This window comes from Bubalus bubalis, chromosome 15, assembly GCF_019923935.1.
Source record: "Bubalus bubalis isolate 160015118507 breed Murrah chromosome 15, NDDB_SH_1, whole genome shotgun sequence".
In the NCBI taxonomy this organism is placed as follows: Eukaryota; Metazoa; Chordata; class Mammalia; order Artiodactyla; family Bovidae; genus Bubalus; species Bubalus bubalis.
This window is the reverse complement of record NC_059171.1, coordinates 81,655,307-81,674,881: the sequence shown is the minus strand read 5'-3', so window position 1 is coordinate 81,674,881 and position 19,575 is coordinate 81,655,307. Positions and strand designations below refer to the sequence as shown.

General features: G+C 49.0%; 2 protein-coding genes and 1 long non-coding RNA gene across 15 annotated transcripts; 1 reads left to right on the top strand and 2 right to left on the bottom strand.

The window, feature by feature from the left end:
- Positions 1-2,462: 2,462 nt before the first annotated feature.
- Positions 2,463-2,893, bottom strand: LOC123329357. The gene is made up of 2 exons (XR_006544751.1): positions 2,834-2,893; positions 2,463-2,710 (listed from the first exon to the last, which is right to left on the bottom strand). It is a non-coding gene; the product is annotated as an uncharacterized LOC123329357 (long non-coding RNA).
- A 127-nt stretch (positions 2,894-3,020) lies between these two features.
- On the top strand, positions 3,021-5,173 carry C15H8orf33 (chromosome 15 C8orf33 homolog). Of its 3 annotated transcripts, XM_006070062.4 has the most exons (6): positions 3,021-3,129; positions 3,209-3,254; positions 3,351-3,493; positions 3,684-3,768; positions 3,914-4,060; positions 4,416-5,173. In XM_006070062.4, exons 1-6 carry the CDS (start codon positions 3,124-3,126, stop codon positions 4,553-4,555), a joined length of 567 nt encoding a protein of 188 aa, XP_006070124.1. In that variant the 5' UTR covers positions 3,021-3,123; the 3' UTR covers positions 4,556-5,173. The 3 variants fall into 3 exon arrangements, with proteins under 3 accessions (XP_006070124.1, XP_006070122.1, XP_006070123.1); XM_006070060.4 differs by having other exon boundaries at positions 3,077-3,254; positions 3,334-3,493; XM_006070061.4 differs by having other exon boundaries at positions 3,080-3,254.
- Positions 5,174-8,295: 3,122 nt separating this feature from the next.
- Positions 8,296-18,114, bottom strand: ZNF34 (zinc finger protein 34). 11 transcript variants are annotated; one of them, XM_025265670.3, is made up of 7 exons: positions 18,014-18,103; positions 17,310-17,432; positions 13,322-13,374; positions 12,920-13,060; positions 12,482-12,608; positions 11,982-12,092; positions 8,296-10,118 (listed from the first exon to the last, which is right to left on the bottom strand). In XM_025265670.3, exons 4-7 carry the CDS (start codon positions 12,950-12,952, stop codon positions 8,755-8,757), a joined length of 1,635 nt encoding a protein of 544 aa, XP_025121455.3. In that variant the 5' UTR covers positions 12,953-13,060; positions 13,322-13,374; positions 17,310-17,432; positions 18,014-18,103; the 3' UTR covers positions 8,296-8,754. The 11 variants fall into 11 exon arrangements, with proteins under 11 accessions (XP_025121455.3, XP_006070121.3, XP_044784357.2 ...); XM_006070059.4 differs by having other exon boundaries at positions 17,320-17,432; XM_044928422.2 differs by having other exon boundaries at positions 12,482-12,566; positions 17,320-17,432.
- Between the last annotated feature and the right edge of the window lie 1,461 nt (positions 18,115-19,575).

The window sequence follows — 19,575 nt, the reverse complement described above, 5'->3', positions numbered from 1 at the left end:
GAGAAACGCTGGACTGGAAGAAACACAAGCTGGAATCAAGATTGCCGGGAGAAATATAAATAACCTCAGATATGCAGATAACACCACCCTTATGGCAGAAAGTGAAGAGGAACTCAAAAGCCTCTTGATGAAAGTGAAAGTGGAGAGTGAAAAAGTTGGCTTAAAGCTCAACATTCAGAAAATGAAGATCATGGCATCCGGTCCCATCAGTTCATGGGAAATAGATGGGGAAACAGTGGAAACAGTGTCAGACTTTATTTTTCTGGGCTCCAAAATCACTGCAGATGGTGACCGCAGCCATGAAATTAAAAGACGCTTACTCCTTGGAAGGAAAGTTATGACCAACCTAGACAGCATATTCAAAAGCAGAGACATTACTTTGCCAACAAAGGTCCGTCTAGTCAAGGCTATGGTTTTTCCTGTGGTCATGTATGGATGTGAGAGTTGGACTGTGAAGAAGGCTGAGTGCCGAAGAAAACTGATGCTTTTGAACTTTGGTGTTGGAGAAGACTCTTGAGAGTCCCTTGGACTGCAAGGAGATCCAACCAGTCCATTCTGAAGGAGATCAGCCCTGGGATTTCTTTGGAAGGAATGAGCTAAAGCTGAAACTCCAGTACTTTGGCCACCTCATGCGAAGAGTTGACTCATTGGAAAAGACTCTGATGCTGGGAGGGATTGGGGGCAGGAGGAGAAGGGGACTTGAGAGGATGACATGGCTGGATGGCATCACTGACTCGATGGACGTGAGTCTGAGTGAACTCCAGGAGTTGGTGATGGACAGGGAGGCCTGGCGTGCTGTGATTCATGGGGTCGCAAAGAGTCGGACACAACTGAGCGACTGAACTGAACTGAACTGCTCCCAATTAGATCAAATGAAGGCAGCACTTGACAAAAAGTGTCCAGAATTAGTCAACAGAAAATGCAAAATCTTCCATCAGGATAATTCAAGATTGCATGTTTCTTTGATGATCAGGAAAAAACTGTTAGAGCTTGGCTGGGACATTCCGATTCATCTGCCCTGTTCACCAGACATTGCACCTTCAGATTTCCATTTATTTTGGTCTTTAAAAAATTCTTTTTTTATTATTTTTAATTGGAGGATAATTGCTTTACAATGTTGTGTTGGTTTCTGCCATACATCAACATGAATCAGTCACAGGTATACATATGTACAATATTCTCTTAATGGAAAAAAATTTCTATTCCTTGGAAGACTGTAAAAGTCACCTGGAACAATTCTTTGCTCCAAAACATAAAATGTTTAGGAAGATGAAATTATGAAGTTGCCTGAAAAATTGCAGACGGTAGTGGAATAAAATGGTGAATAAATTGTTCAATAAAGTTAAATGTGTCTTTTATTTTTACTTAAAAACTAAAGAAACGGGCTTCCCTGGTGGCTCAGTGGTAAAGAATCTGTCTGCCAACACAGGAGACATGGGTTCAATCCCTGATCCACGAAGATCCCACCTGCGCTGGGGCAACTAAGCCTGTGCACCACAGCTATTGAGCCTGTGCTCTAGAGCCCAGGAGCTGGAACTATTAAAGCCCATGGTCCACCACAAGAGGAGCCACCACAACGAGAAGCCCATGCACCACAGCTAGAGAGTAGTCCCCACTCACCACCATTGGAGACAAGCCCCTGCAGCAATGAAGACCCAGCACAGCCAAAAATAAATAAATGGTAAATTAAAAAAACAAAACAAAACACTGAAGGAACTATCGGGATGAGCAAACTCTACTTTCTGAGTTAACTCTACTTTCTGATACCGCCCATCCTCTTGCCTCAGGAAGCGACCCAGATTTCACTGACAGGAATGATGAACAGCACCGCGCACTCCCGTTGTCCTGATGCCTGTGAAAGAAAGTGAAAGTGAAGTCGCTCAGTCGTGTCCGACTCTTGTGACCCCATGGACTGTAGCCTACCAGGCTCCTCTGTCCATGGGATTTTCCAGGCAAGAATACTGGAGTGGGTTGCCATTTCCTTCTCCAGGGGACCTTCCCGACCCAGGGATCGAACCCGGGTCTCCATCATTGTAGGCAGCCGCTTTTACTGCCTGAGCCACTCCCTGACGCCTGTGGTGTTGGGCCAACAGCGGCTGTGCAGTAGGGTGGCCCTGGGCCGAGAGCCTGGAAGCGCAGGGAGATGGTGCCGACCACACAGCAGCGTCCGGGGAAGGCCGCGACACTGCGACACTCCTCCAAGAGATGAGGGGGCTCCCGCAAGCCCCGAACCCCCTCCCACCCTCTTCCACTTCTCTTGAAACAGAAGCCGCCTGCGTTGCGGTCCGGGGCCCCACGACCCGCCCACCTCGCCATGTGGCTCGCCCCCACCCTGCTTTCTGCTGCCAGAGCAGCCCCGCCAGGCCTGCAGGTCCTCGGAGGACCGCTGACCACTCCCCGCCCGGCTGGGGCCACTGTTACAGCGTCGCTCTCAATGACAGCTATTCATGTCTGTTGACGGGCCTTCTTTATTTTATTGTTTATTTATGTATTTTGGGGCGCGCCGGGTCTTTGTTGCTGCACACGGGCTTTCTCTACTTGTGGCCAGCAAGGGCTACTCTCTAGTTGCAGCCGCAGGCCTCTCGCTGCGGAGGCTTCTTCTGTTGCAGGGTTCAGGGTCTAGGCTCCGCGCCTTCAGCAGTTGCCGACTGGGGGCTCTGTTGCCCAGGCACGTGGGATCTTCCCAGACCAGGGATCCAACCCGTGTCCCCTGTGTTGGCAGGCAAGTTCTTAAAGCCCCCTGTTTTCCCACTGTTCCCGCCCCACTAGCAGGTGGTTCCCTTGAGTAGCAGGTACGTTCCCTTGAGTAGCGTCCCTTCATCCAGAGCAGTACCTGCAACCTCTCCAGTATCTTGCCTGGAGAATCCCAGGGACAGAGGAGCTGGCGGGCTACAGTCCATGGGGTCGCAAGAGTCGGACACGACTGAGCGACTAACCCACCACCACCACCACCTGCAACCTAGTAGGTCCTGAGTGGGTCTCTTCCAGACGGTGCTCCGAGCGCCCGCGCCCCGCCCACCGCGCGCACAGCCCCCGCCCCGCGGAACTCTGCGACGCAGACTTGTTTCCCTGGGAGCGCATTCGGCGTGGGACCCCAGCCCTCCTCGGTCCTGGCGGCAGCGCATGGCGGTGAGCGGTATGCAAGTGGGGACCGCCTTTGGGCGGTCGGCGGCTCCTCATGACCCTCGTTCTTTCCCCCTTTCCCCAGGCTCCAGGACATCCTGCTCGGGAGACAGCGGCAGCCCCAGGCCCAGGTACTGCCCGTGCACCCTGCAGCCCCTGGTTCCCCAGGCTGCTTCCTAAAGCCCCGAGTCCTTCACTGTAAGGCCTCAGCCAGTCCGTCTGCTTAGGGCGCCCTACGTGCCGTGACGCTGCCTCGAGGACCAAGAAGCAAAAGAAGAAAACCCGGGATGGGGCGTCTGTTGCCAGTGGAAGCGGGAAGACCCCAGAAAAGCAGGACCCCGAGGAAGCCCCCCTAAGCGCAGAGGCCCAGGCAAGGGCGGGCCTCAGTCGGGAAGGGTGAAGTCCCGGGCGCGTACGGGGCGGGAGCCCACCTGTGGGTGTGGTCCCGGATTTACAGCGGGAAGTGGATGAGATGCGGCGTTTGGGGTTCCTATGGGATGAGGCTGGAGGCCCCAGCGCCCCGATTCCCGCTCACAGTTACTACCCACAATCCATCATAGGCTGAGCAGCTGGCTCGGGAACTGGCCTGGTGCGTGGAAAAGCTGGAGCTGGGACTGAAGATGCAGAGACCCACCCCTAAGCAGAGTGAGGACCCTTCTGTAGAGTTGGGGGAGGGAAACGGTGACAGTCCTACGGCCTCAGGTGCTGCCAAGGGATGGAATTGTTGCCTTTGCGGTAGGACAGTTGGAAGTGAGGATAGAGGTTACTAGTCCTTTGTTTTCATCTGCAGAAGAACAAGCTCTTGGAGCCATCCGAACCTTGCGCAGCCAGAGAACCCCTCTGCCCCGGAAGAGGCAGCTGATGCGCTCTTTGTTTGGGGACTACAGGGCTCAGATAGAAGCCGAGTGGCGCGAGGCCCTGCAGGCTCTCAGGACTGGTGAGAAGCTGAGAACTGGTTGATGAAGAACTGCCTAGTTCAAGGGGGCAAAAGAAAAAGCCTGGGCAGTGAAAGGGGGAAGCCTCGAGCAGCGGGGCTGCCATAGTAGGAGGGGGCTCAGGAAAGCCACAGGGAGAAAGCCTGGGGCTCGGGTCACAGAACTCCGGCTTGGACTAGCGAGGCAAGGGGAGTAGAGTTAGTGAATCTCTCTGTGATTCTTAAAGGTGTGTGATGATAGGACTTACAATTTTGAGAAGCCAATAAGTTAATTTTTACAGTGAAGTTAGAGTTTTATGGGCAGTTAATGTTTGCTATTATTATTCAATTCTGATACTGTCCCTCTCTCCGCTTACAGCTGCCCACTCAGCCCAGGTGCAGCCTGTAGGTGAGGCTGCCAGAAAGAAGAGCCGAAGGGTCTGCAGACCTCGTCCAGAAGGAAGGTCCAAGGGCACCTCGGATACTCGTGATGAAGAGTTTAGGTTTAATTTCTTTTAGCCTCTTCCCTAGAGTAGTGCAGTGATGTGGGGTTTCTGTGGAGTGTAGCACTTTTCCAGTAATGCTGTGGGGCAGATGGGAGACCTGCATGTTGGGTGCTGACAAGCCCAGGACCCCATTTGTAGGTTTTCAGCTGAGATGTCCTTCCTGCCAGAAGAGGGGGGTTCCTTTAGATGGTTCTACAGTAGACTGAAGTGAGTGTTCACACTGTGTTGTAAAACAGCAGTCCCCAACCTTTTTGACACCAGGGACAGATTTCATGGAAAACAGTTTTTCCACAGAGAGGGCGGAAGGTAAAACTCAGGTTGTAATGCAAGCAATGGGGAGTGGATATAAATATAGATGAATCTTTCCTTGTTCGCTGTCTTTTCATCTCCTGCTGTGTGGCCTGGTTCCCAACAGGCCATAGACCAGTACTGGCTCAGGGGTTGGGGACCCCTGTTATAAAAGACTCTCAACAGTCTCAGAAGCAGACTAAGTAAGTATTGTTAATAAGGGTTAGTGGGGAAGCTGTAGTTGTACACTGGTGCTCACTTATGGAAGGATGTCCTCTCAAGTGGTATGGCGTGCCATACCATTGAGTCCCATTGCCGTAATAAAACTGTTCTTATAAATGTGGATAAGCAAAAGCGTGTGCTAACTGTACTGTTACAGGAAATGTAGATGAGGTAGTGTCAGGCACTGCTGGGTCCAGGCTGTCTCCCCAGGGCTTGGTCCTTTGTATTGCCTTCATTCCTGAGCAGGTGTCATCCTCAAGGAGCCAGTGTATCCCCCAGCAGCCCAGGCTTTGTTCTGAGGAGCAGGTAGCTTCCTGCCCTAAGAATCCCAGCCAAACACCAGCACTGACTCTCTGGGCAGGCTCTGATGTCAGCTGCTCCAGGTGATAGTCCCAGGACTTCTGCATTCAGTTGGGTTTTCACGGTGGCTTAATTCTCTTGTGACTGTGATGCCGTCTTTGGTAGTGTCTCCCAAACTTGCAGACTAGACAGATACCCAGAGCCCACCTGCCTACTCAGCATCTCTGCTTTGGTGTTTCACAAACATTTCACACTTGACATGTCCACAACATCTGATTAGTCCCTAAATCTGTCTTCTGCTTTCCGGAGAATGGCTCTACTGCCCACCGAGTTGATTAGGCCCAAAATTTATGTCATCTCTGCAAAAGGAGTTCCTGGATCCAGTTCCAAAGAGTGAGTGAGTGTGTGTCTGTGTATGTGTGCGCACCTTGGCTTCCTCACACCAACAGCAATTCTTGGATGTCAGCAGCATGTCCAAAATTCAACTCAGTTATGATGCTATCTACCCAGACAGAGTCAGATTCCACAGGAAAGTGCTCAACCTCACAAGACCCAGTTCTGCTTCACGCACCAGTTGCAAGTCCAGGTTGTTACCTGTATTTCTGACCAACTGGCTACAAATCAGCTTCCCGTGACCCACTTCTTGGGTTCAGTTAACTTGCTACAGTGGGTCCCAGAACTCAGGAAAACTTGTTTACTCACTAGATTACCAGTTTATCACTAGGATGTCAATAACAGACAGATGAGATACAGAGTGCCAGGCACGAGGAAAGGCGTGGAACTCCGTGCTCACCACCCAGAAGCTCTGTTGGTTTCTATGGAAGCTTCCTTCACAGACACCATCAGTTCAACCTCTAGCCCAACCCCGCTCCCTAGAGGTGGAGGTTTTTAACCCTCTAATCACAGGCTTCATTCTCCTGCCAGCAAAGTGACACCTGACATCTCTCTCCACCAAGTGAGGACACACTGAGGTGGCTGTACTTTAGCCTGGGAAAGAACCCTGACCAGGAGCTAAATCAGCCAGCACACTGGTCTTGGACTTCTCAGCCTCCAGAAATGTGAGAAATAAACTTCTGGATTTTAATCCACCTGGTCTGTGATATTTTGTTATGGCAGACTGAGCTAACACACCATTCTGTGGGTGGGGAAAAAAAAAGCTTTTCAAGAAATGTTATAGGGAAAACTGTATATCCACACGCAAAAGATTGTAAAGTTGGACCCTTACCTGTCAAGATATATAAAAAATTAGTTCAAAACAGATCAAAGACCAAACCATAAGACCTAAAACTATAAATCTCTTTGAATAAAAGATAGGGCACATCTTCATAATATTGGATTTAATAATGATTTCCTGAATATGATACCCTAAGCAGAGGCAACAAGAGAAAAGACAGGTAAGTTTTTGTTTTTGTTTTGGCTGTGCTGGCTCTTCACTGCTGTGCGGGCTTTTTCTCTAGTTGCAGCGAGCCGCTGTGTGCAGGCGTCTCTCATTGCTTCTCTTGTCGGAGAGCAGGGGCTCTAGGGCAAGTGAGCTCCAGAGCACAAGCTCAAGAGTTTGGCACACAGGCTTGGTTGCTCCGGGGCATGTGGGTGTCTTCCCAGATGAGGAATCGAACTCATGTCCCCTCCACTGACAGGCAGATTCTTTACTACTGAGCCACCAGAGATGCCCTAGATAAGTTGAACTTCATAAACATTAAAAACTATTGTGAATGAAAGGACACTATCAACAGAGTAGACAGAAAACTCATAGAATGAGAAAATATTTGCAAGCATTATTAATCTTGTAAAGATTACCCCTTTAATATGAATGGAAAGCTAGATTTCTAATTAAAAAACAGACATGCAACAAAGGTTTACTGTATAGCATAGGGAACTATAGTCAACATCTTGTATAACCTCTGATGGAAAATAATTTCAAAAATATGTGTATCTGTACAACTGAATCACCCTGCTGTACACCTGAAACACTGTAAGTCAACTATACTTCAGTAAAGTATATTTTTTTTTAAAAAAAAAGGGAAAATTAAAGACTACCCTTCAAAATACATTAAGAATTACTACACCTCAACAACAAAAAGAAACAGCCCAATTCAAAAATGGGCAAAGGGTCTAAATAGACACTTCTCCAAAGAAGACATAGAAATAAAGGGTCAATAAGCACATGAAAAGATGCTCAATGTCATTAGTCATCAGGGAAATGCAAACCAAAAGCAAATGAGATACCACTTCACATTCAGGATGACAATTATCAAAACAATGGAAAACAACAAGTATTGAGGAAGACCTGGAGAAACTGGAACCTTCATGAACTGACAGTGGGGATGTACAATGACACTGCCATTGTGGGAAAGTTTGGTCATTCTTCAAAAACTTAAAAGATCATATGATCCATCAACTTTATTCCTGGGAATATACTCCCAAAGTATTGGAAGGATGGAAAGTACAAGCACAGATTTGTACACCAATGTTCACAGCAGCATTATGCACAAAGTCAACAAGCAGAAACACCCGTAACCCATCAACAGATGATGGGTGAACAAAACATGGTGTCTGCAAACAATGGAGTACACTTCAGCTGTGAAGAGACCTTACATTGGGTGAGATGAGCCAGGACACAAAGGCAGATGTGTGACCTCACTTACACGAGGTACTTCAGAGTAAGCAAATTCTTAAGAGAGAGAATAAGGAAAAGGGGAGGAGTGCAGAGGTTCTGTCTGTAATAAAAAAGTTTTGGAAACAGATTTGCTGATGGTCATACAACACTGTGAATGTATCTAATACCACTGAGTTGTACACTTAAAAATGGTTAAAATGGTAAACGTAATGTTTTTACTGGAGAAGGAAATGGCAACCCACTCCAGTATTCTTGCCTGGAGAATCCTATAGACAGAGGAGCCTGACGGGCTACAACCCATGGGGTCACAAAGAGTCAGACACGACTGAGTGACTAACACACAATGTTATTACCACAATAAAAAAGGCACAACTCTATTAAGTGACATAGGAAAGTATGAACAACATGCTGTTTTAAAATTTACAAGGTGTAAAACCACATAAACACGTAGAACTCTCCAGTATGAGTTATCCAGGACTGAGGAAACAGGAGCTGCTCTCCCAAGTCCCACAGTACTTCTCTTGTGGATGCTATTTGAGTGTCTGGACACAACCTACGCTGATTGCAATAGTAGGGAGTTCTCTTTCTAAGGGTAGGCCACAGGGCTTCTCCCTTTTGCTTACCTTTTTCCACTCAATTTCTCTAAAATGAACATCCACTGCTTTTAAGAAAGAGGTTTTTTAAAATTAGAAGTGCTTGTTCACCTGTGACACCATGTGGACAGTAAGTAAACAGAGGGTGGTCACGTGGGGGAAGCGCACCACAAACCTTGGGCCTCCCGACCGTCACAGGGAGAAGTCTTCCCGGAGGTGAATCCTCTGGTGCTGGGACATGTTGGAGCTGTGCCGGAAGGCTTTGCCGCACTCACCACACGTGTAAGGCTTCTCCCCAGTGTGGATCCTCCGGTGCTGCAGGAGGTACGTGCCCTGGCTGAAGGCCTTCTTGCAATCAGCACACTTATATGGCTTCTCTCCGTGGTGTGACCTCTGGTGGTGGATGAGTCTGGAACTGTTGTGGAAAGCCTTCCCACACTCACCGCACTTGTAGGGCTTCTCTCCCGTGTGGATCCTCTGGTGCTGGATGAGGTGGGTGCTCTGGCTGAAGACTTTGCCACAGTCATTACACTCATAGGGCTTCTCTCCGGTGTGGCTTCTCTGATGTTCAACAAGCTTGGTTTTTTGGATGAAGGCTTTCTCACATTCATTACATTTATAGGGTTTTTCCCCAGTGTGAATTCTTTGATGCTGGATCAGATTGGAGCTCTGGGTAAAGCCTTTACCACACTCTTTGCACTCGTACGGCTTCTCTCCGGTATGGGTCCGACGGTGCCGGATGAGGATTGAGCCGTCACTGAAGGCCTTCCCGCAGTCACTGCACTTGTAGGGCTTCTCCCCTGTGTGGATCCTCTGGTGGTAAATGAGGGAGGAGTAGGCACTGAAGTGCTTCCCGCACTCGCTGCACTTGTAGGGCTTCTCCCCCGTGTGGATCCTCTGATGCTTCATGAGGTTGGGCCTCTGGTTGAATGTCTTCCCGCACTCATCGCAACGGTAGGGGATCTCTCCAGAGTGCATCCTCCGGTGACTGATGAGCTCACAGCTCTGGTGGAAGGCCTTCCCGCACTCTTCACACTTGTAGGGCTTCTCTTCACTGTGCAGTCGCTGGTGCTTGACAAGGTTAGCGCAGTACCTGAAGGCCTTCCCACAACAACCACAATAATACAATCTTTTCCCAACAGGAATTTTCTGATCTTCTTTAACAACTAAATTCGCAGGGACAATTTCCCCTGAATCGTGAACTATATTTGTTTTTTTGCACCTGTGTACACGTTTATGGTTATTAAGGTATGATCTCTGTTCAAAACTCTGTTCACATATATCACATTTGTGAGGTCTTTGATCAGGGACAGGCCTTGACCGCGACCTGAGGTTTCCTCCAGACTCCAGGCCATATTCCTCATTGGCCAGTGTGACTAGCCTGGGGCCTCTCTGCTCCCCAGGCCTGTCCAGGCGCCCCTCTGGCTCCCTGACATGCTCATGGGCTTCTCCTGGCTCAGGTCCCCGGAGAACACTCCCCCTGAGTGGGTCCAGTTCTCTCCCAAACAGCATTTCTCCTGAAGTGACCTCCTGGTTCTCAGTCCTGGTCCCATGAGCTGAAACAACAAACAGAACACCTCAAGGTCTCCTGTTCTGACTCTGGAAGGAAGGTAAAAGATGCTGCCAACCACCTGTGGACTACCAGCTCCACCATCTCCAATGTCATGCAGACACGAGAGCCTGACAGTCAGAGGCTAAAAGCCTTGCCCAGGGCTGCAATCACAGGGCAGTGCAAGCATCCGCCCAACTCTTAATACCCAACCTTTCCTGCACACAGAGCCTGCTGCAGGATACCCGTCCTAGTCCCAAAAGGACGGAAGATGGAAGCTTCACAGCATCACCGAAACCAGAGCAAGGAGGGGCCCCAGAGGACACTAAGGATATCTGATGAAGAAGCAGCTGATCCACCCCAACATCCATGGTGGGAAACCGGCTGCCTCCCCAGGAGCACAGAGAGCACAGCTTGTGCTAACTGAGGATTAGGGTGACAAGCACACAGGCCACGTCCATTCTCAGGGGTCTCTCCAGGGTCCTGAGAGACCACCCGTGAGCCACCAGCACTTACACTCCAGACGCCACAGAGGATGCCCTCATCTGAGGCCTTGTGTCCACCCTTCCTTCCCTGACAAGACACATAGTGACTCCACGTGCAGGAACATGCTCATCAGAAACTTGTTCTCTGTGAGCCAAGACACACACACACACACAACAGGCCCAAGGTGGGGACAACCAAATGCCCTGCAGAAGTATAGTGGAAAATATTCTGTGGTATGTTCATGACAGAACAGCAAATGGTGAAGAGACCAAACAAACTGCATACAACACGGCAGCCCTGCCCTGCAGGAGTCAGAGAGGAGGCCCAGGGGAGCTATGGGAGATGACAGAGGTGGCCCTGTGGTCTCCCAGGGAACTAGGAATGTTCCCTATTTTGATCTGGTGGGTGGACTGTTTGTATAAACTCACTGAGCTGTAAATAGGATTTGTCTCATTTCTGTAAATATTTATATCTGAAGAAACAAATTTACAGAAGAGAAATTCAAGTCCTTTGAGCCAACAGTTCCTTCCAGGGACACTAGGCAGACACTGCAGGACAACACTCTCAGGTCATCTGCCGCAGTGAGTCTAGAGAACAGCCTTCCCAAGTACCTCCAGTGAGCACAGGGACACAGAAACAGAAGTGCGTTCAGTGAAAAATCAGCAACCCAGCAATGCGCACAGGTCACTGCATTCCTGCTAGGAAGTGAGGTCTATGCGGGTGTGGCCTAGATTCCACTGGGAAAGAGACAGCAGGCGCACACCAGCACACATCTGCATCTGGGTGCTGAAATCCAGGGTGATGTGTACCCCCTCCCTTTCCTGTAAAAGTCTATAACCATCCAGTAGGTTAACTTAGAGGAGGGTGATGAAGTGATGCTCTTCCCTGTGGCCCCGTCTGACCACCTGATGCTCCTTGGAAGGCAGGACTCTGGAGAGCAGGGCTCCACGGGGTCCCTCAGGGCATGCCCAGGTGTCCTCCCCTCTTCTCCTCCATCAACACAGCCCCCTCTCACCCTTCTACAAGATTCAGCTCAAGAATTACCCCATAACTAAACAACAAAGATACTGTACCACATGGGGGAAACAGCTGTTATTTTGTAATGATTTTAAAAGGCATATAATCTTTTAAAAAAAAAAAAAAAAGGAATATAATCTGTAAAAATACTGAATCACTAAATTGTACACCTGAAACTAACAGAATGCTGTAAATCAACTATATTTCAATTAAAAGAAAAAGCACCCAGGTTTTGGCAGAGGCCGCTCCCAGGGCCGCTGTACTGCCCATCTTCCTCCAAACCCATGAGTCAGTTTGGTACCACATTCTGTGGGCCTCCACACACGCTTGTTCAGCAGGTGGATTGGGGAGGCAGCCCCCCACGCACCTGAGCCATTGACGCTTGGTTGCTCTGCCCCATGCATGTCCAGGACCCACAGCTCATCTCCTTGCTCCAACTGTGCAATCACCGCCGGCTTGGGACCTGCAAGTCCAGCTCCTGGGAAGGAGACGGGGCCTGGGGTGGGTGCCACGGACACAGTGCGGGCTCACCCGGGACTGCCAAGGGAGAGGACATACACATGCAGGGGTGACAGGAAGTCTGGATACTCCCTGGAGGGGTGGGCGTGGGCATGCAGTTGAAGATCTGAGCACAAGGGCTCTCTCCATCAGGAGGCGCATCTGCCTTGGGCCTGGGGAAGGGAGGCAGTCTCATCTGGGGCCGCCTAACCAAGCCCCACCGGGGGCCCTCTGCTGTGCAGACAGGCTTGCCTGGGACCAGAATCAGTAATACATCTCTGAACTCAGGGGGAGGCCCCCAGCCAGCCCCTGCTCAGCCCTCAGCCCCCAGGGCTGTTCCTTGAGTTGCATCCCAGCGAGGGGGCTCACCCAGCGATACCAGGTTCCTGTAAGTCTCCAGCATCACTTCCCTGTAGAGGCCCTTCTGAGCAGGGCCCAGAAGGCCCCACTCCTCCTGCGAAAGGAACACAGCCACATCCTCGAAGGTCACTTCAGCCTGTAACAACAGGAGCTGCTGAGGCCCAGGCATGCCTCAGGCTGGGCCCTGGGCTACAGAAGTAGCACAGAGGTAACTACAGGCCTGACCCCCCATGTGTGGCCTGGAGTAGTGGGGGGAGGCGTGGGCCCTGACCCTTTGGCTGCTGAGCCAACCCATTCAGGGAGGCTAGGCAAATCCAAGGTCACCCTTCCTCTACTCAGCACCCCTCAGCATCCCACACCAGAGAAGCCTGACAGTTTGCTAAGGCTGAGTAGACAGGGAAGCCCTGGGAGAAGACCTCCCGCCTCCCAGGGAGGACAGACGCTCACCTGAGGCAGGGCACACAGATCCAAAGCTGCCATCCCCTGGTACCCTGGGCTTCCTGGGATGGATGGATGCAGGAGCCAGTCACTGCCTGGCCCCTCCCGCAGTTGGCCTCAGCACTCGGCCTCCCAAGCAGACTCTGCTCCCTGCAGACACGTGCAACATTTCAGATCATCTGCCCCTACCTCCTCCCAGGCACAGAGTTATCTCATTCAGGTGGAAAATGGAGAGTCATTCACTTTATATGAAAGAATAAAGATAACACATTAAGGGCTGAGAAGGAAAGGGAAGTTAAAAAAATTGAACAGAAGGCGAAAAGCAAAGACAAAGATTAGGAGCCAAAAGATACAAAATGAGCAGAGGTAAGTCCAATGGATGGGTAACTGAAGCAAAAGGATTAAACTCACCTACTGGACGCAAAAAACTCCCCAAGTAGATACACAAAGTGCACCTATATAACCTAAAATAAAATACACAGAAAGGCTAAACATAAGGCAGACCAAAGAAACAGTAATTAAAATAAAGCTACAATAGCTATATTTACCTTCTCTGTATTTTTAAAGCTCTTTATTGGAGTAAAACATTTATACAGGAAAGTCAACAAATCCCGACCACACTGGTCAAGGGGCTCAGCAGACAGAACCAGCCGTCAGCCCTCTGGCAGCTGCGGGTTCTGCCTGCTTCCTCACCTCCCAAGGGAGAGCCGCTACCCTCCTCTCACCAGCACAGACCAGGGCCCTGGGGACTCCACCAGACTAGCTATGCCTTCTACATTCTGCGCTGGCTTCCTCCCTTTGGCACACTATTTGCAAACTCAATATGCATTGCTGCATATGGTTTAGCAATATTTATACCAATCAAAACAAAACTCAAAAAAAAAATAAAAATAAAAAAAACTCAAACCAATAATCATTATTAGGAACAAAAGCAGACACTACACGTTAATAATAGGAAAAATCCACCAAAAAGCTGTAATTATAACCACATGTGTCTACCAACAAATCCTCAAAGTATAATCAGAGCTAAGTGCAGTGCTGATAAGAAACATACAAACCCTCCCCTGCAATGAGAGAGTTTAACACACTTTCCTCAGAAGTGAGTGGATCAAGTAGAGAATACCTACTTAAAGCATAGAGAATACATACACATTTTTTTTTCAAAATGTACACTGAGTATTATAAGAAATACCACATACCAAGCAAAAAAAGAAAGTTTCAAAAAATTCCAAAGACTGGTATCTTTTGGCAAACATTCATATTGTGGTCCTACTATCTGATTAATTTTTTAAAAGTACCCCTTCAAGAAAAACATAAGAACAGAGACTGAAGGGAAAATGGAAATAAAGCTTACCTGAGGAAAAATGGGCATCCTTAACACATTTATTTTAACAAGGGGATTGAAAGAATAATCTAAGCATTAAACAAGAGACCAGACACAGAATAAGAAAGCAACTCAAGGAAAGAAGATGAAGAAAATAAACATGATTTAAAGAAAATAATCTCAACCTTGGTTCTTTGAAAATGCTAATAACATCTGGCAAGTCCAATGTGGGGAAGGGGAAGAGATGGAAAAGGACACAATATTTTAAAGAACAAAAAAGGGAACACAACTCTACATATCACACATACAGCAATGGTTTTCAGAGTGCAAGCCTAGCCCCTGGCAGTCCCAGCACCCAAGTCTGGTTGGTAGCAACCCTAAAGTAACACAACAGAAGTGTGTGCATTGGTCAGTGACAAGATGGGGATGCTTGCTTCCTCACTCCGCTGCTGTAACAATGCACCAAAGACCCCAGTCAGTACATTAAGTCACAGAAAAAGAAGCAGATGTCATAGTTCAGTGGTTAGGGAGCACAGGTCCGATCTTGGGTCGGGGAACTGAGATCCTGAATGCTATCGCTTGACCAGAAAAGAAAAGAAACACAAGCCATAAAGATTGGAAGAGAATAGACAAAATCATCATTATTTGAGAATGATAAGACCATCTACATAAAAAATACAGGAGTATTAGCCAAGTGTTGGGATGATAAAGTTCAACAGGACTGCCATATAGAAGGTCAACAGGCTAGTTAATATCACTCCTGTGTACTAGTAATCAGCAACCAAAAAACAGCTTTCACAACACCTACCAAAACTACATGCTTATGAACAAAACTTTACTGAAGGACACTAAAAAAAACAAAAAACACCTATGAAGAAGTAGACAGTGTTCATAAACAGGAGGACTCAATATAAAAATGTCAATTTTCCCCAAATGAATCTATTAATTCTATACAATCAAAATTGCAATAGGATTTTCCTGGTGATCCAGTCATTAGGAATCCACCTGCAGGAGACACAGGTTCAATCCCTAGCCTGGGAAGATCCCACGTGCCAAGGGGCAACTAAGCCCATGTGTCACAACTACTGAACCTGCTCAGTCTAGACCCCAAGAGCTGCAATTACTGAGCCCACAAGCCCTAGAGCCCAGGCTCCACAACAAGAGAAGCCACTGCAAGAAGACTGCACACCGCAACTAGAGAAAGTCCAAGCAGCAAGGAAGACCCAGTGCAGCCAAAGACAAAACAGAACATATCATGATATCTGAGCACAATGACTATCATGAGTCATGACCTAAGATTAACCAAGGAAATGCCAAAGAACTCAGGCAGAGCCATGCCCTACCAGATAGCAAGTCTTATCATAGGGCTGTGGTCATAAAAGTGAAATACAGTTGTCCCTAACTGTCCATAGGGAACTGATTCCAGGATCATGCTCAACTGGGTATCAAAATCCAAAAATGCTGAACTCTCCTATATAAGCTCCATGCATACACTACAACACACTTGCAATGTTAACAGCAATGAACCATTCAATAAATGGGACTGGCACAACTGATTTTCCACAGGCAAGTAAAATTAGATCCTGCCTTCCACGGCACACAAAAAGGTATCTCAGACAGGCTGAAGTTCTGTTTCTTAAAAATGTTTATGGCTATTATAGGAAAATAATATGGAAAACACACTATCCAAACAGAAAAAATTGCTTAATTTTACTTTATCAAAAAAAACTCCTGTATGAGACACCACAAAATTAAAAGCAAATAGCATGATGAGAGAAGATATTTTCAAACATACTTAATAAAAGTTATGGGCTTCCCAGGTGGCTCTGCAGTAAAGAACCTGCCTGTCAGTGCAGGATATAGCAGGTTTGATCCAGGTCAGGAATATCCCCTGGAGAAGGACATGGCTACCCACTCCAGTATTCTTGCCTGGTTAATCCCATGGACTGAGAAGTCTCATGGGCTACAGTCTGCTGCTGCTGCTGCTAAGTCGCTTCAGTCGTGTCCAACTCTGTGCAACCCCATAGACCGGCAGCCCACCAGGCTCCCCCATCCCTGGGATTCTCCAGGCAAGAACACTGGAGTGGGTTGCCATTTCCTTCTCCAATGCATGAAAGTGAAAAGTGAAAGTGAAGTCGCTCAGTCGTGTCTGACTCTTAGCGACCCCATGAATTGCAGCCCACCAGGCTCCTCCATCCATGGGATTTTCCAGGCAAGAGTACTGGAGTGGGGCTACAGTCTACCAGGTCGCAAAGAGTTGGAAACGACTAAGCAACTAAACAGCAGCAACTATAAAAGATATACATAGGATATATTTAAAAATACAAAAAGAAACAAACAAAAATCAATATTTAAACCAGTATTCCCTGGTGGTCCAGTGGTTAGGACTCTGTGCTTTTCACTGCGAGGGCCTGGGTTCAATTCTGGGCCCTGGTCAAGGAACTAAGAGCCCACATTCGCTGCCCAACTGAGGCCAAGCACCGCAACTACCGAGTACTCGCTTCAACTAAAAAGAAGCCAGCTGATCTCAAGGGAGATCATGCATGCCACAACGAAGACGCGATGCTGCCAAAAATAATAATTCTTTAAAAATAAAAAATAAGGCCATTCAACACACACAAAGTAAGCACAGGATGAAACCTAATAAATTATATAAAGAAATCAAACTGTCCAATAAACATCTGAAGATTTTCAGCGTAATTAAGAATTAGGAAAACACAAATTAGAATAAGACTTCTCATCACCACAGATAATGGAAAATATATAAAATGCTTCACAATATCTACCGCTGCACTTCCCCCCATGGCTCAGTGGTAAAGAATCTGCCTGCAATGCAGGAGACTCAGGAGACGCGGGTTTGACCCCTGGGTGGGGAAGATCCCCTGGAGAAGGAAATGGCAACCCACTCTAGTATTCTTGCCTGGAAAAATCCCATGGACAGAAGAGTCTGGTGGGCTACAGTCCATAGGGTCACAAAGAGTCGGGACACGACTGCGAGACTGAACACACGAAGGCCTGAGAAACAGGGACTCACAGAGTCCCGCAGACAGTCTGCTAGTCACTCTGGAAACCCACCTGGCCCTACCTGGCAGAGCTGAAACTCTTCGAAGCCCTGGGACAGGAAACCAAATTGAAGGTACGTGCCCTTTAGAAATTCTTGCTAATGCACAAAAGACGCACAAGGATGTTCCTGCATATCTGTGTACAAGCAAAAAGCATTTTTTAAAGCGACATATTAAAAACAGAAACCTATGGGGCAAATAAAAAGGTTTCAAACCTTGAATAAAAGCCTCTGAGAAGAGAAACAGAACAGAAAGGTCTCAGAGCGCCAGAAGCTGACACGGGTGACGGAGAAACGTGCGGGGGGCGGGGCCCGCAGGGGGAATGGGGAGGCGGCTGCTGCGGGAGGTGACAGGGGCTTGCGCGCGGGCCAGCTGGAGGCCCCGGAGTCAGGAGGCGGAGGTGGAGAAGGGCCACGGTAGGGCGAGGCCGGCGCGCGCAGCGCTCGGTTACCGGCAGCATCTCACTCCGCGGAAGCAGCCCCTTGGGAAGACCCAGAAGGGAAGTCCGGTGGAGAGACCAGGACGGGCTTGGGGCCGGTGACGGAAGCTCCACCACGGTAGAGGGGCCCGGCGAGGAACGACCCCAGCCGGGAGGGACCAGTGGGACTCGAGGCCTTCGGGTGGACCCTCAGCGGCAGATTTGGAGTCGAGGGGACGTCCCCACCCCGCGTCCCGGGCACCCCGCGGCCGCCCCCGTCCCCAACCTCCCACCCTCACCTCAGCACCGCCCAACAGCGGCTGACGGACCAGGCCCCGCCTACTCCCTAAGCCCTGAAGACTTGAACCTGACCGGAAGTGACGATTCCTCCTCCGAGATACTGGCAGGAGGCGCCTTCCGGTCGCTCTGGGAACAGGACTCCGCGTCTCGGTGGTCAGCCGTCGGCTGCTGCTGCTGCTGCCGCCGCCGCCGTTGCCGCTGCCGCTGCCGCTAAGTAGCTTCAGTCGTGTCCAACTCTGTGCGACCCCAGAGACAGCAGCCCACCAGGCTCCCCCGTCCCTGGGATCCTCCAGGCAAGAACACTTAAGTGGGTTGCCATTTCCTTCAATGCATGAAAGTGAAAAGTGAAAGTGAAGTCGCTCAGTCCTGTCCGACTCCTAGCGACCCCATGGACGGAGGAGCCGTCCATGGGATTTGCCAGGCAACATACAAGCTAAACTTTGGCTCCAAAGGCTGCCGCCAGTTGGCAGTCTGGACTCACGACCCCGACGCTTTGCAACGAAGGCTAGGCGAAGGCTTTTGGTGCTCAAGATTCCAAAATTTCTTTGCAGTGACACTCTCCCTAGACAGCCACTCAAGGCACTACAACTAAGATCAGGAAGGCCCTTTTCTTTACAAGCTAAAAGCAGAATGTGAAGAACTAAAGGGCCTCTTGATGAAAGTGTTAGAGGAGAGAGAAAAAAATGGCTTAAAGCTCAACATTCAGAAAACTAAGATCGTGGCATCCGGTCCCATCCACTTCATGGCAAATAGATGGGGAAACAGTGGAAACAGTGGCTGACTTTATTTTTCTGGGCTCCAACATCACTGCAGATTGATTGCAGCCATGAAATTAAAAGACACTTACTCCTTGGAAGGAAAGTTATGACCAACCTAGACAGCATATTAAAAAGCAGAGACATCACTTTGTCAACAAAGATCCATCTAGTCAAGGCTGTGGTTTTTCCAGTGGTCATGTACGGATGTGAGAATTGGACTATATAGAAAGCTGAGCACCGAAGAATGGATGCTTTTGAACTGTGGTGTTGGAGAAGACTCTTGAGTCCCTTGGACTACAAGGAGATCCAACCAGTCCATCCTAAAGATCAGTCCTGGGTGTTCATTGGAAGGACTGATGCTGAAGCTGAAACTCCAATACTTTGGCCACCTGATGCAAAGAGCTGACTCATTTGGAAAAGACCCTGATGCTGGGAGAGTTGAGGGCAGGAGAAGGGGATGACAGAGGATGAGATGGCTGGATGGCATCACCGACTCGATGGACATGGGCTTGGGTGGACTCTGGGAGTTGGTGATGGACAGGGAGGCCTGGCGTGCTGCGGTTCGTGGGGTTGCAAAGAGTCAGACATGACTGAGCAACTGAACTAAAAGGCAGAAAAGTACACCCTTCTTCAGGGCCATGTGATCACTCAGAAAATGAAAATGCTTCCCTGGTGGCTTAAACAGTAAAGAATCTGCCTGCAAAGCAGGTTTCATCCCTGGGTTGGGAAGATCCCCTGGAGAAGGGAATGGCAACCCACTCCCATATTCTTGCCTGGAAAAGCCCATGGACAGAGGAGCCTAG

What these genes read in the sequence shown, in the direction of transcription:
- ZNF34 (XM_025265671.3), bottom strand. Translation starts at nt 12,952, where the DNA reads ATGGCAGCTTTGGATCTGTGTGCCCTGCCTCAG. An exon ending in ATCTGTGTGCCCTGCCTCAG is followed by an intron (nt 12,609 to 12,919) that starts GTGAGCGTCTGT and finishes CTGTTGTTACAG; the next exon opens with GCTGAAGTGACCTTCGAGGA. An exon ending in ACCAAGCGTCAATGGCTCAG is followed by an intron (nt 10,119 to 11,981) that starts GTGCGTGGGGGG and finishes TTGTTGTTTCAG; the next exon opens with CTCATGGGACCAGGACTGAG.
- C15H8orf33 (XM_006070060.4), top strand. Translation starts at nt 3,124, where the DNA reads ATGGCGGTGAGCGGTATGCAAGTGGGGACCGCCTTTGGGCGGTCGGCG. An exon ending in GAGACCCACCCCTAAGCAGA is followed by an intron (nt 3,769 to 3,913) that starts GTGAGGACCCTT and finishes TTTCATCTGCAG; the next exon opens with AAGAACAAGCTCTTGGAGCC. An exon ending in CCTGCAGGCTCTCAGGACTG is followed by an intron (nt 4,061 to 4,415) that starts GTGAGAAGCTGA and finishes CTCCGCTTACAG; the next exon opens with CTGCCCACTCAGCCCAGGTG.